The following is a 14,361-nucleotide window of genomic DNA, read 5'->3' as shown; positions in this document are numbered from 1 at the left end:
TCTTTGGTACAAATATGCACCTTTAATATACTAATATAATCTCTTTAGCTGCAAAGGTTTACTTTTTGAGCACTTTTCAAACATAATTAATTGTCATAAGAAAACAAATTGTTCATAATATACATGTGCCCGACTAAAATGTTGGACTTCTCTATGTCCCATCAAACCTCTGTTCATAGTCATGTTATTCCCACTTACAGCATGTCTCACCTGAGATTACAGTGGCGGCAGTCAAAAAAGTCATTTGCCTTAGCATTACCTTGTGTGTTGAAAGCAGCTTATAATGTGGTTTGACACAAATTTCATTAACCTATGGGTTAAGAGAGTCTGCACGTCTCATTTCTCTCCCTGACAAAATTTACAACAACCGGACTCCATTTTTAAACCTCAATCAGTGAAAACCAAGAGGGAAAAGGCCTTGAGCCTTCATGCTATAATTAGAAATATACAAATTTATTCCTCACCCAAATACAGTGATTTATCAGCTAATCCGCAACAATTACTTCACCTCTAATTACAAAGGACACACCGCTTCAAGGGAACAGTTAATGAGAGACTGTGATTTTAAAAAAGCTCATTTAGCTTGTCTAGAATGGAAATTGTCTTAAAATGTCCTCCAAATAAGAGCTATTTTTGCATGAGAGAAGACCTGGATGTGGACCTCTCTCTACATCAAAAGCACCAAATGAGGTTTTAATTAATATTCAAAACTGCAAGACAAAAACACGCAAGAATATTAAAGACTTAAATGGTTACAGGGTTAAAATCAAGAGACCTTGTGAACATTGGGGCTTAATGAGATAAGAAGAGGAAGCTGGGTAATTAAATAGTTGGAGGAAAATGTCTACAGTACATGTCAGAAACCACTGTAGTATTTGCAAATGTGGCATGAAGCTTTTGATTAAAGGAACAGTATGTAGGATTGTGGCCAAAACTGGTATTGCAATCACAAAACTTGTGGCTAAAACTGGTACTGCAGTCACCCAACTGGTGGCCAATACACAACATGACAACATAAACATCAGTTGAGGGCTGCAACTCCACTTTTTAAATGACAATATCCTGGCCGGACCACTGTTGTCAGTGATATAAGTATTTAAATGCAAATGATTTCTTAATGTCTAGTGACATATCAGGGCCATTTTTTATTAATTGATATAAATTTCTTGCATACTTTTCCTTTAAGTATAATAATTATGTACAGATTTTTTGATAACAAACAACACATTAAATGTTATGCAGCCCCACCAATTGAAGAACGGTATAGACAAATGGTATACAGTAGTGTTGTTAAACCATCATAAAATATTTGAACATTGAAGTTATTATTTTCATTATTAAAGGGAATCACTTTTTTGAAAATATGCTCATTTTCCAGCTCCCCTTAAGCCCGGAATACACTGCAGGATTTTTGACCTCCTATAAGATCATTACCTTATCACACTGTGTGACACTGATCTTTTCAACTCGGGTACGACAAGCATGTAGACTGTACGATGATTACACGGAAGCTTCGGCGGCTGCGTCACACTTTAGCGCAACATCACCAGCATGGGCTAGTGGTAAACAAATACCGGCGCAGGTCGTAGCAGCAAACACACTGTGCGGTGATCATGCTGAATTTCTGACACTGTCAGAAAACTATCGTAGCCTATCTTTAGATGCAAGACCGGGAAAACGGCCGTCTTTGAACCTCTCTCATTGTACGACATAGGACCACTGATAAAGAGCCACGATCACAGAAATTGCGACGATTGTTTCACGAGGGCAATCTTTCGTCTGGGACAGCCAATAATCGTGCAGTGTGTCCTGGGCTTAAAGTTAAATATTTGATTCTTACCATTTTGGAATCCATTCAGCTGATCTCTGGGATCCGCGCTAACACTTTTAGCATAGCTTAGCATAATACATTGAATCTGATTAGACCATTAGCATCAGGCTAAAAATAACAATAGAGTTTCGATATTTTTCCTATTTTAAACTTGACTCTTCTGTAGTTCATCGTGCACTAAGGCCGACAGAAAATTAAAAGTTGTGATTTTCTAGACAGATATGGCTAGGAACTAAACTCACATTCTGGCGTAATAATCAAGGACTTTGCTGATGTAACATGGCTGCAGCAGGCGTAGTGATTACGCACTGCCGAAAATTGTCCCCTGCTATTGAAAGTAATCAAGGGGACTCTTTTCGGGCAGTGCGTAATATCACGCCTGCTGCAGCAATGTAACATCAGCAAAGTCCTTGATTATTACGCCAGTTTGAGAGTATATTTCCTAGACATATCAGCCTAGAAAAAAAGCAACTTTTAATTTTCCGTCGGCCTTAGTACATGATGTAACTACAGAGTCAAGTTTTAAATAGAAAAAATATCGAAACTCTTTGGTTATTTTTTGGCGCGATGCTAATGGTCTAGTCAGATTCGGTGGATTGTGCTAAGCTATGCTGGGGGTGCTGGCGCCGGACCCGGAGATCAGCTGAATGGATTTCAAAACTGTAAGAATCAAATGTTTACCTCTAGGGGAGCTGGAAAATGAGCATATTTTCAAAAAAAGTGGAATGTCCCTTTAACACATTTTAGACACTTCAAAAAGCATGTCAATCACCTTTAAGCAAACACACACCAACCAAATATAACAGCAAAAGGTGAATGATACCAGTGAATGCAACCCATCCTCACCCCATGTCGTCAATATTTGACGGGGAGGGTATACCTTTCGCGTCATTTTTTGACGAACTGGGGACTTCAATACTATTACGTCCGTTGCATTCTCTTTCCTATTTTCTTACCATTTTCGCGTCGGTTTAGGGTTAGATTACGCAAATTTTGGGGTTACAGTTAGGTACGACAGTTGTCACCTGGCGTTTGGGTTAGAGTTAGGTTTGGGTAGGGATGTCATTATGTAAATCTAACCCTAAACCGACGCGAAAATGGTAAGAAAATAGGAAAGAGAATGCAACGGACGTAATAGTATTGAAGTCCCCAGTTCGTCAAAAAATGACGCGAAAGGTATACCCTCCCCGTCAAATATTGACGACATGGGGTGAGGATGGGTTGCATCCTTTAAGAGGAAAATCTTCTTTGCACAGAGCCACTTTGAGTCTTATCAGTAAAACTAATGGTACTACAGCCCAGGGTACAAATTAGTTTAGGAATAATCAGCAGTTAGCTGGCCAGAAATGTGCAATAATTAAACTTTAACCTGATGAAAAATCCTCATTTAAAGTATTCAGTGGTTTCAGCACCGGACAGCTCTTTTGTCCAGCACTGCCTTTATTAACCTGTGCCTGAAGCCCAATAGAAACATCTACTGATGATTATGAATACCCTTCTTTTTAGTTTCGCAAAACAGCATTTTTTGCCCACTTGACCATTTCAGGTTTTGAGGATATGCTTATTAGGGCTTTGATATGCGCAGCTCAAACAATGTAAGAGTATTGGAATAGAATATTATTATTACCTTTCCCATAGTTGAAATGGAGTTTGATGGCTTTGCCTTGATTGATGTGAAGATATGTGAATCCAATGGCAAACATGAGCAAAACGAGTAGCAGGAGGAGTTTAAACTGCTTGCGGATTTTCTTCAGAGGAAATCGCATTCTCATCACAGAAACATCACCCACTCAGTGGAAAATTCAGGTGACTGGAGCCTGTTTAGTGTTGATCTTTTATAACTAGAATATCAACAAACAACTGTCAATACATACACAGATGCATCTACACCTTTAGAGCTGTAATAATAACAATGACATTACTAAGGTGATTTACAGCTAGAATATAAACAGATCTATAAGTAAAAACTAACTAACACATTTAGAGCTGATGAGACATAAGCATCAACAATTTAAAGTATTACCTTTTATAATATGAGCAGAGCTGTGATAAGAATAACATTACTAAGGTGACATAAAAATGTCCTTGGTGATGTACTGGTACTTTAGGGTATTTTTTATAAATTACATAAAAATTAGGATTTTTCAAATAACTGTTTTTGGTTACTCAAAAAAATCTTTCAGTTACTTACCTTTTATAATCCATACAACATTAAATTTCACTACAACAAACCTTTTGCGCAACAGAAATTTTTTGTGGATGTTAAAGGTCCTTTATGGATACAGCCTGCTATAAAACCTTTTGTCTATTTTTAAGTGAATAATACAGTTAAATGTCATTTACAGTTGTACTCACCATGGTATTTCTCTCACTTATTTGAGCAAGTCTATACAGACAGAGCTATCAGCAGAGATGTCTGGTGTCATGGCTCTTACTGTTCATTTGAGAAGAATGATCCGTAAAATCCAGTTCAGATGTGCAGTTCATCGTGTCAAGTACGCAAAATACACAATAACACCACCAATATGATTGGGTTTGTTTATGCTCACTACAGAGTTTTTATAACTGTCAAACTTTTGTTGTCCATTTCATTCTGGGAGTCCTGTTCAATTCCGTTGTGCACAAAAGAGTTTTGCAAATCCTTATTCCAGTCGGGCACACAGCTGAAATGTTGAGGTGTGTAAATTGTTTATTCTCGTTTCAGTCTCGTGTTAGCTATCGGAACACAAATAAAGATAAATAAATCGAAATAATAAATACAAATGAAGCATCGCTGTACAATAAATAATCGGCTTTTGTATCCTTCTCTCCTTGCGCTCATCCACTGGTATTCATAAGCACACGAGACGGAGCACGCTTTTGTTTCACATCCGTGAAAGGCAACATATTCGCGTGGTGCAAATAAATCCTCGAATCGTCCTCCTTGGAGGTTTCCAATCATCCATAATTGTTTTCATTAGGTTTAGCTGTATATCAAAACTGAAATATTTTCCTAGGCAGCATGACGGACCCCACATGCACGCGACTGCATCCCTACAGTTGCATCCTCAGTTTCATCCGCGCGCCCTTTACTGGTGGCTAGTGGGAGCTGTTAGCTTGTGTACAAAAGAAACGACAATGAACAGCCAGTGCGCTTTTCTCACCTGAAAAAAATCATAGCTCATGTACTACCCATAAATCATTATGAATGCCTTGTATCATAGTCTTTTTTTATTAATATTGATTTATTAAACTCAGAGTTAAACCACATTAACTGACCAAAGTTGCCAGTAATTTAATTTTGTAATAACTGGTAAGACAATTCTGCAACTGTGTTTTGTTCTGAGAAGGACATAAAAACTGCTGTCCATTATGTCTACACATTTTACATAAAAATAAAATATTTTTTTGTTAAATATATGCTCAACCTATATTAATGAGTGATTTTGATTTGGTGTATTTTTCCTATAATTTGTCTTAAATGTATTATATTTAAAAAATTATGTTTTTTCATTCTTCATTAAACCATACACATTCACTCCTAAAAAGTAATTTTCTAAAAGTGTTCTAGGCAGTGATGCCACACTTATGTAATATGTATACCCCAGCTGTCACTGGGGCTGTAAAAAATTATAGCTTTGCATAAGTTCATATTAGTACTGCTACCAAAGAGAGCGTATGCCTCAAAGATACATAGTAGCATCTCAAACGTAAATATTAGTACCAAATGTATACATTTCTGTACCTAATAAGACCTTTTTAAAGATACTGCCCCAGTGACAGCAGTGGTACAGATTTTGACCTTTTTTTCTAAAAGTGATAGAAAAATTATTGGTTTCCCTTTAAGATTCTTAAAGGAGACATATTATAAAAATCTGACTTTTTCTGTGTTTAAGTGCTATAATTGGGTCCCCAGTGCTTCTATCAACCTAGAAAATGTGTAAACGAACAACCCAGGAACTTTCTCTGCATTCTCTGTAAAACCAAAATAGGTAATTGAAATTTGGCTCCCCTTGTGATGTTAATCTTAATCTTAATCTGCACTATCCAACCACGGCACTGCCATTTAGTGCAGAGATCAGCTCATTTGCATGATGTCACATCTTAAAAAAAGAAAAAAAAACTTACCATTTTATTGTCTGTCAAACCTTTTCCCAATTGAACATGGAACCATACAGGACCTGTGGATGTTCTTTATGCCTAGCTTTTCAGGAACATTTAAAACCCCATCAGAAGAGTCTACTTTTCTGGTCGGAACAAAACTTTATCCAGAAACCCAAAGTGGGGGTTTCCTGGACAGTGTTTAGATTAATCCAGGACTAGGCCTTAGTTATATTAGGACAATGTTTTTACAAACAAACCTTACAAAAAACAGTACCGGTGTGCATCATGAGACAAAACAATGTCACCCATTCTACGGAAATGTCAATTTTTCTGTCCCTAGCCTTTACAGAAACATTACACTTGAAAAACACTTTAGGGTTACAATTTTCTATATTTTAAAATGAAACAACATGTTATTTGAACAATTACACCTTATTGAGCCATCAATGTAGCAATATTTGATTTTTATTAATTAATTAGAACTCCAAGCACCATATAAGTGCTCGTCCCCACAGTCATGTACAGAGGGAAAATGCTTTATTTTAAGATCAAATAATGTGTCCAAAACTATCAAATATATAATGTAAATTACATTAAAAAACAAAAATGAAAATAAAAATATTATTAATGGGTACTCATAAAGTGAAAGAGTAATCTAATAATGTGGTTTAATGTTTAAATGTTAGAAAAAGAAATTAATTTTAAGACCTCTTGCCATACCAAAAGTGAACGTTTCTGTAGAAAGACCCATACTGTATGTCAAGATATGTCAGTACAAGGTGTTTTTAACTTAAGGCAGATCTAATATGTATTTTAGTCAGGGACTAGGAGAAGCCCTGTCCAGGAAACTACCCCAAAGAGTGTTTGGACTAACACTAATTAGTACTAAATAGCACTAAACGCTCGTAATCATATGGGAACCATTTTTAGTGCTATATAGTCCCTATAAGGCACCTATAAAGAACCAGCCGGGGGTGATAGCACCACTATAGCACCAGATATGGTTCTATAGCACAATATGGTTCTACAGAGGTGCTACACAGGTACTTAAAATGGTTCCCCTATGATTACGAGCCAGTGAACCACTTTTAGTGCTATTTAGCACCGTTTGTTTTTAGAGTGAAACAGTGCTCACTTTGATCATTATCTTTAAAGGTTGATTTCAATCTTTACTGTTTGGGATGCTAAACACCCATGGCAAAGTCTAAACAAACAGGTCTTTGAATTGATAACCTGGGGCGTTAACCTGGAGTAGATCAGAAAGGCATAATCTCAAACATTTAACTTGTGTGAGGTGAGTTCAGTTTGTAAAAGTGATAAACCCTGGAAGTTAATTCCAACTGTTCAAAGGAGCTTATAAAAACCAGATCAAAGCTTTAAATGTATTGAAAAGAGATGCTTTGTCAGGCTAGTTGCATTATGTCTCTTTCTGCTATCGTTCCGTTTGATCTAAAATTTATGAGAGAGCATTTCTTCTTTGTTTCTAGATCAAACATGGTTAAAGGCCAGAAAAGTTACAGAGCAGATCACAGTGCAGTCTGATAATCTTTGTAGTATAAAGTGTTGCGTGGCAGAATTCAGCACAGATGAGAACATCAATACCTGCTCACTTATAATGATGTGTCATCTTTTCACATCTGCTCCATTTTTGTCATCCCATTTTCTCTAAATCACCGAGGCTCAATTATGATGCATGACACTCACAAAGGCGTGGCATCAATCACAGCAATCAGCGTCACCACATGCTGTCAATGTCCTTAGAGAGCAGGAAACAGACATGAAAGATAAACCGTAGAATTGTGAAAGTCTAATGTGAAGGTCTCCTCATCATCATAACTGTTACTATTAAAACTGATATGTTAATTATTCTGCACCTTAGACGTCCACCTAGTGTAGCACTTGTGTAAAGGGATTTAATTCATGAATTAAAAACTCTTAGTAAGAGCTGAATCTTCAATGTCCTTGCTGAGATCTGAAATGTTACTGATCATTGCGGTATACAGTGAAGGAGCTTTAATTCATGTTATGCACTACCATAATAAAACAAATCAAGAAACATATTACAATACTGGTGAGCTGTTGCTTTGAATATTAAAAGGAACCCATTGAATCACAAAGATGAATATGTTAGGATGTATTTAAAAAAAATGTGTTTACAGAGCCCTCTTGTGGTCAAGCAGAGCATCGATGTTTCACATATACATTGCATTTGTCCATTTCATTTATACAATTTTTTATCAGTATGTGTGTTCCCTGGGTTCAAACCCATTAACTTTAACCCTGCTCTAGCATATGCTGTCCTGCTGTGTCTAAATGTATTTCAAAATAAAGCTGCCCAAATAAGATTAGAAAACGTATATTTCTGCAGATCTAACTCAAACATCGAATCACAAAGTAAATGTATTTACAATATACATATTGAATAAAACCAAAGTGTTTTGGTTGGAGCTCTCAAAACTCCTTAATGAGGAATAAACACTAAGATGTCTAACCCAGAAAACATTTTGAATTTCAAAAACATAACCAGAGCATTTAAAGGTGCAGTGTGTAAATTTTAGCGGCATCTAGTGGTGAGGTTGCGAATTGCAACCAACGGCTCAGTCCACTGCTTACCCATCGCTTTTGAAACGCATAGCTACGATAGCCACCACCGGAAAACAACGTAGACAACTTAGTAAAAAAAGTTTGTCCGTTAAGGGCTTCTGTAGAAACATGGCGGAACAAAATGGCGACTTCCACGTAAGGGGACCATCAGTGTATGTAGATAAAAACGCCTCATTCTAAGGTAATAAAAACTTAACAGTTCATTATAAAAAGGTCTTTATACTCTCCTAAAAATATAGTTTTGTATATTATTTTGCATTTCTGTCAAGAGATCCTTTTAAAAATTACACACTGCACCTTTAACAGAGGCAAGATCATTTGACACAGTATATAATGTAAAAAGCCATCTATATAATAACAATACAGTGCCTATTAAGATATTAATTAAACATCCTAATATTTCAATGCCTTAAAATACACAAGCTTTAAAACAGAAACACTGTTTAACATTGATTAAATTTAGAATAGTTGAATACTCATAACAGTTTCCATTGTTAACCAATAGGATTACAAGTTAAACGTAAATATTTAAATGGTAGTTTTCACACTGTTCTATCTATACATAGTGATGGCCAAAACAAAAGTACATATGTCAAAAGCAAGAACCTGTTAAAGGAATAGTCTACTCATTTTCAATATTAAAATATGTTATTTCCTTAACTAAGAATTGTTGACACATCCCTCCACCATCTGTGCGCGCGCACGCAAGCGCCGGAGCCCACCGCGACGCCCCGACAGCATTCAGCCCAGCCCCACCCATTCAACGGCACCATCCAGAGACAAAGCCAGAAGTGACCAAACACATCAACGTTTTTCCTATTTAAGACGAGTAGTTATACGAGCAAGTTTGGTGGTACAAAATAAAACGTAGCGCTTTTCCAAGCGGATTCAAAAGAGGAACTACACTCTATGGCGCAACAGCACCCCTGGGAGCACTTCGACTCGCCTGAAAAGTCCGCTCCCCTTCTCACTCTCATAATGGGAGAGGGAGGGTGTTACTGCGCCGAGTCAAAGTACTCCCAAAAGTGCTACCACGCCACAAAACACAGCTCCTCCCCCAAATCCGCCCAGAAAAGCGCCACGTTTTATTTTACGTTACGTTGATGTGTTTGGTCACTTCCAACTCCATCTCCAAATGGCACCATTGAACGAATGGGGCCAAGCCAAACGCCATCGAAGCGTCGCAGCGCGCTCCAGCGCCCACGTGCACGCACACAGACGACAGAGGGATGCATCAACAACTCCCAGCCAAGGCAATAACATATTTCAATATTGAAAATGAGTAGACTATTCCTTTAATCTAGTTATCTGAAAATCTGATATTATTGTTACAAATCCAAAAATCTGCATTAAAATACAATACTCTAAAAAGCTAAATGTACAAAATGTTCACACAAGTACAAATGCCAAATGTACATACAATTGTGATTAAGAATCACCAGAAAAATATCATTCAGTCTCAGTCAAGGTCATGCTTTTATTGCCATCATCAGCTTTTCTGTATGTGAGGTTAAATAACAAGTCACTGTAGCCGTCTTTTATAAATTTGAGGCTTTACTCTGGTGCTCAGTGTGCATGTAATGCACATTCCATTATACCGTTTAGCATTAGTGGTATTTTCTACCAGAATAAATCACAGACTGAACCCATCTATAAATGGCAATTAAAATGACCACAGAAATATGTAACTATTTACTGGAAAGGCTGCTGTGCTATTTAACATGGATCGGTATAACTTCTTATAGATGATTTTGCATGTTGCTACAATACAACATGCTGTAGTGAAAATGTGTCGTATTGCTGAATGTGATTCATTTCTTTAATCAATGGATGTTCTGTACAAACCCACATGCACTTATGTTTTGGGCTATAATTATGTTCATAACTTAACTTAAGTTTTCAGCGAGCCAGCTCACTTTTGTTATCAAGTTTCTCTTGGCAGTGTGTCAAAGTTTTTGAGGCCGCATATACAACAGTGTTAGAATTACATAAGGTTTTTACACTTCAAATAAAATTCAATGACCTGCTGTGTTGTTTTGAGTGCAACCTACAAGAAAAAACTTATCCTGCTGAAAGGTTAAATACTACATTATTTGCTTCACAAAATTGTACACGTTCCAACGAAACATTAGCAAAGCACTAAAGTATAAGATGGCCGGCGGTTTAAAAAGTCTCAGACTTAGGCAAGTGTTGGGCGGAGTGAGGTGTGTGTTGAAACAGAGGGTCGGAGTGAACTGTGGGAATTCCCCTGGAAGGTCCACAGGGTGCTGAGGATGTTTTGGGCAAAACAGAAAATTGATCAGAAGACTGATTTTCATGATCTCTATTCTGTCCCTCATGTAGATGTTTAATATTGGAAATACTGTAAGATTGATGCAATAGGTGAGCCATGACATTTTGAAATTTATTTGAGGGTAAAAGACCCACCACACACCCCTCTGTTGTCTCTGAACTGTCCTGCTCAAAGTATAGAGATGTTTGTGAAGGCTCTATATTGGATAGCGATGCATCATCTAAATTTGGAGGTGGAGTAGGGTGACACATCTCAGGCTGCACCTTACTGAGCTCTGGGACAGTATTTTTAGGAGGTTCATATGGAGGAGGCCATTCACCACCGTCCTCAGGAGCTCCTATCATTCCGTCAGGAGTGAGGGGAACCGGCCTGTGCACTACGACAGGGTCAGGTGAGGGGAGGGGTGACATACTGCCTGTACCTCCATCTCGAAAGGTTTTTTTGTCTTGTGGAGGGCTGTCATCCAATATAATGCACTCCTGCTGTAGAGAGATGTGCAGAGAGGTTGGGGGCCGTTTGGCGAGTTGGGCTTTGTTGGGCGTATCTTCTGAAGGGCTGGGTTTGGGTTGTTTTAATGGAGTCAGAACTACAGGCAGCTCCAGGCCAAGTGGCATCCGTGGAAACTCATCAGGCTTAGCTGTGAAATAGAAATATTTAACAATAGGAATAGATTAAAAACTGATATTTATTAATTATTGTGGAAATTGATAATACTAAATAAAAGATTGTTTAAAGGGGACATTTCACAAGACTTTTGTAAAATGTTAAATAAATCTTAGGTGTCCCCAGAGTGTGTATGTGAAGTTCTAGCTCATAATACAATATAGATCATTTTTATAGAATGTTAACATTGCCAATTTGTAGGTGTGAGCAAAAATGTGCCGCTTTTGGGTGTGTCCCTTTAAATGCAAACGAGTTGATCTCTGCACTAAATGGCAGTGGCGTGATTGGATAGTGCAGATTAAGGAGTGGTATTATCCCCTTCTGACATCACAAGGGGAGACAAATTTCATTCAAAACTATTTTTTCACATAAAACGTTACCGTTAGCTTCTAGCTGCATTGTAACATTCTGTCACTTAGCTTCATTAACTTATCTGTAAATAATTGAGATAACAGTTATTTGTAATAGCAATGTTATGCTGAATGGTTCATGTAAATCAGGGATGGGCAACTTCGGTCCTGCCTAAAAGTTTCTAGTATGCCTAGTAAGACCTTAATTGGCTGCTTCAGGTGTGTTTAATTATGGTTGGAGCTAAACTCTGCAGGACACCGGCCCTCCAGGTCCGAAGTTGCCCATCCCTGATGTAAATACTGTAGCATCAAACTAACGGAGAGATACTCTTGGTAAAGATGGTAAAAAGACTTGTCCTGGAAACGTATGCAACTTAGACCTGTACATATTTAATATGATCATGATGGCAACGAAATGCGGTTTATCGCGTTTACACTGTGACCTGTACATTTTTGCCTGAAGCTTTTCATCGACCTTCTCAACAATAAAATTATTAATATAACCCTCCAATGCATAGTTAAGGCCCTTTTGGTGACTTCGAGAAGATATATGGTTTTTCTGTCTCCAAAAATCATGAATTCCCTCCTGTGAAATGTCTCCTACTGTGACAGCTGCCATAGCGCATATCACCGAATGTTTATTGTTTGTCCAAGTGAGTGGAGGGGACGTGGCTTACCCATAGGTCAATTATAACACTTAAACACAGAAAAAGTCAGATTTTCATGATATGCCCCCTTTAAACTAAATGCATAAATAAATGAAACATAAAAATACCTAAACAACAAATAAGAATAAAAATGGATCATTGTACAGATGACAACGACAATTGTTTAGTAAGTAGTAATGAATGACAAAAGTAAACAGTGACAAAATTGTTCAGATGACTAAACATACAACGTTATATAGTAAAATATCAAATAAAGACAATCTGTGAACCTGGTGGTGGGAGGTCTAACTTCATTTTGCGAAGTTCAGACATGGAAACCTTCAGATGCTCTATGACAAAGTCATCATTGAGGTAGATGGACTTTCCTATCTTCTCCTGCAGGAACTCTCTCAGGTCTTCCAGAGACATCTTAAGTAAACTTTCTGGAAATGAATGAATACAGTTATTGTGACACTGAAGACAGTCAATGACTTCCAATTATGTGACTATTTGTGAATGTTTAATGTATGTGGAGACATATGGAGAATAAGATTATAAAAGTAAATCATCTTAGGGATTTTTAACGGAACTTATGTCAAAAGGAATTCATTGTCAAGAAACATTCATTAGCATTTTGAAGTAATCAGTGATTATGGACTGAGGTGTATTTTCTGCATATCTTTGTACTGAATGATTGTTAATTTAGTATTAGAGCACCAAATAATTAAAAGAGGAACTTACTTTTGTGAAGTTGAAGGATGGTGTAAGCCATGGCTGTCAGAACTTTCTCACCCTCAAGGATGAAGACATCCCATAGACGTAAGGTCAGAGTAAATGGCGTTCTGCAAAAGGTAAAATTTTACAGGAATCCTAATAAAAGGTCATCACTACATAATAAACACAAAGTTCCTTTAGCTGAACCAGTGGAACATTGTGCTAGCAATGGAAACATAACACGTTCAATTCTCAGGGAACATACTGTGGCTGCATCCGAAATCTCTAAAATGCTTCATTCGGAGGCAGCATTCCAAGGCAGGAACACTGTATATGCGGTAACTCGTTGCCAGTGAGTTACTGTAACTGCATTTTGTGGTAAGTAACTGTAGAACTTCCAGTTAAAGGAATATTCCATTTTCTTAAAAGAAAAATCCAGATAATTTACTCACCACAATGTCATCCAAAATGTTGATGTCTTTCTTTGTTCAGTCGAGAAGAAATTATGTTTTTTGAGGAAAACATTGCAGGATTTTTCTCATTTTAATGGAGTTTAATAGACACCAACAATTAATACTTAACTCAACATTTAACAGTTTTTTTCAACGGAGTTTCAAAGGACTATAAACAATACCAAACAGGGCATAAGGGTCTTATCTAGCAAAACGATTGTAATTTTTGACAAGAAAAATAACAAATATACACTTTTAAAGCACAACTTCTCGTTTAGGTCAGGTCCAGGACGACCTAACGTAAATGCGTAGTGACGTAGGGAGGTCACGTGTTACATATATAAAACGCACATTTGCGGACCATTGTAAACAATAAACTGACACAAAGACATTAATTAGTATCAGTTGACATACAACAACATAGGAACGGTCCTCTTTCACCACACTTGTAAACACTGGGGCGGAGTTTCGCGTTCGTCCTCTGTGACCTCTTGACGTGATGACGTATTGCGTAGGGTCAAGCTAGCGCATGACGACCAGATCTAAACGAGAAGTTGTGCTTTAAAAGTGGATATTTGTTATTTTTATTGTCAAAAATGACAATTGTTTTGCCAGATAAGACCCTTATGCTTCGTTTGGGATTGTTTATAGTCCTTTGAAACTCCGTTGAAAAAAACTGTTACATGTTGAGTTAAGTGTTAAATGTTGGTGTCTATCAAAGTCC

General features: G+C 37.3%; 2 protein-coding genes across 4 annotated transcripts in view; both read right to left on the bottom strand.

Annotated features, from left to right (window-relative positions):
- b4galnt4b (beta-1,4-N-acetyl-galactosaminyl transferase 4b) overlaps positions 1 to 4,920 on the bottom strand; it is an 86,046-nt gene extending 81,126 nt beyond the window's left edge. For 2 of the 3 annotated variants that reach the window (XM_073859226.1, XM_073859227.1), the window contains exons 1-2: positions 4,187 to 4,919; positions 3,459 to 3,672 (exon numbers count right to left, since the gene is read on the bottom strand). In XM_073859226.1, the coding sequence (XP_073715327.1) occupies positions 3,459 to 3,603 (145 nt within the window). In that variant the 5' untranslated portion in view covers positions 3,604 to 3,672; positions 4,187 to 4,919. Of the gene's footprint in view, positions 1 to 3,458; positions 3,673 to 4,186 lie in introns of all 3 variants that reach the window. The other variant, XR_012360024.1, reaches the window with a different exon arrangement.
- A 3,334-nt stretch (positions 4,921 to 8,254) lies between these two features.
- LOC129447294 (USP6 N-terminal-like protein) overlaps positions 8,255 to 14,361 on the bottom strand; it is a 32,015-nt gene continuing 25,908 nt past the window's right edge. The window contains exons 12-14 of the mRNA XM_073859225.1: positions 13,213 to 13,316; positions 12,762 to 12,914; positions 8,255 to 11,448 (exon numbers count right to left, since the gene is read on the bottom strand). Of these exons, the coding sequence (XP_073715326.1) occupies positions 10,682 to 11,448; positions 12,762 to 12,914; positions 13,213 to 13,316 (1,024 nt within the window). The 3' untranslated portion in view covers positions 8,255 to 10,681. The remainder of the gene's footprint in view (positions 11,449 to 12,761; positions 12,915 to 13,212; positions 13,317 to 14,361) is intronic.

This window comes from Misgurnus anguillicaudatus, chromosome 21 (assembly GCF_027580225.2).
Source record: "Misgurnus anguillicaudatus chromosome 21, ASM2758022v2, whole genome shotgun sequence".
NCBI classification, from domain to species: domain Eukaryota; kingdom Metazoa; phylum Chordata; class Actinopteri; order Cypriniformes; family Cobitidae; genus Misgurnus; species Misgurnus anguillicaudatus.
Note: the sequence above shows the minus strand (reverse complement) of the source record. Positions and strands in the feature narration are given on the sequence as shown.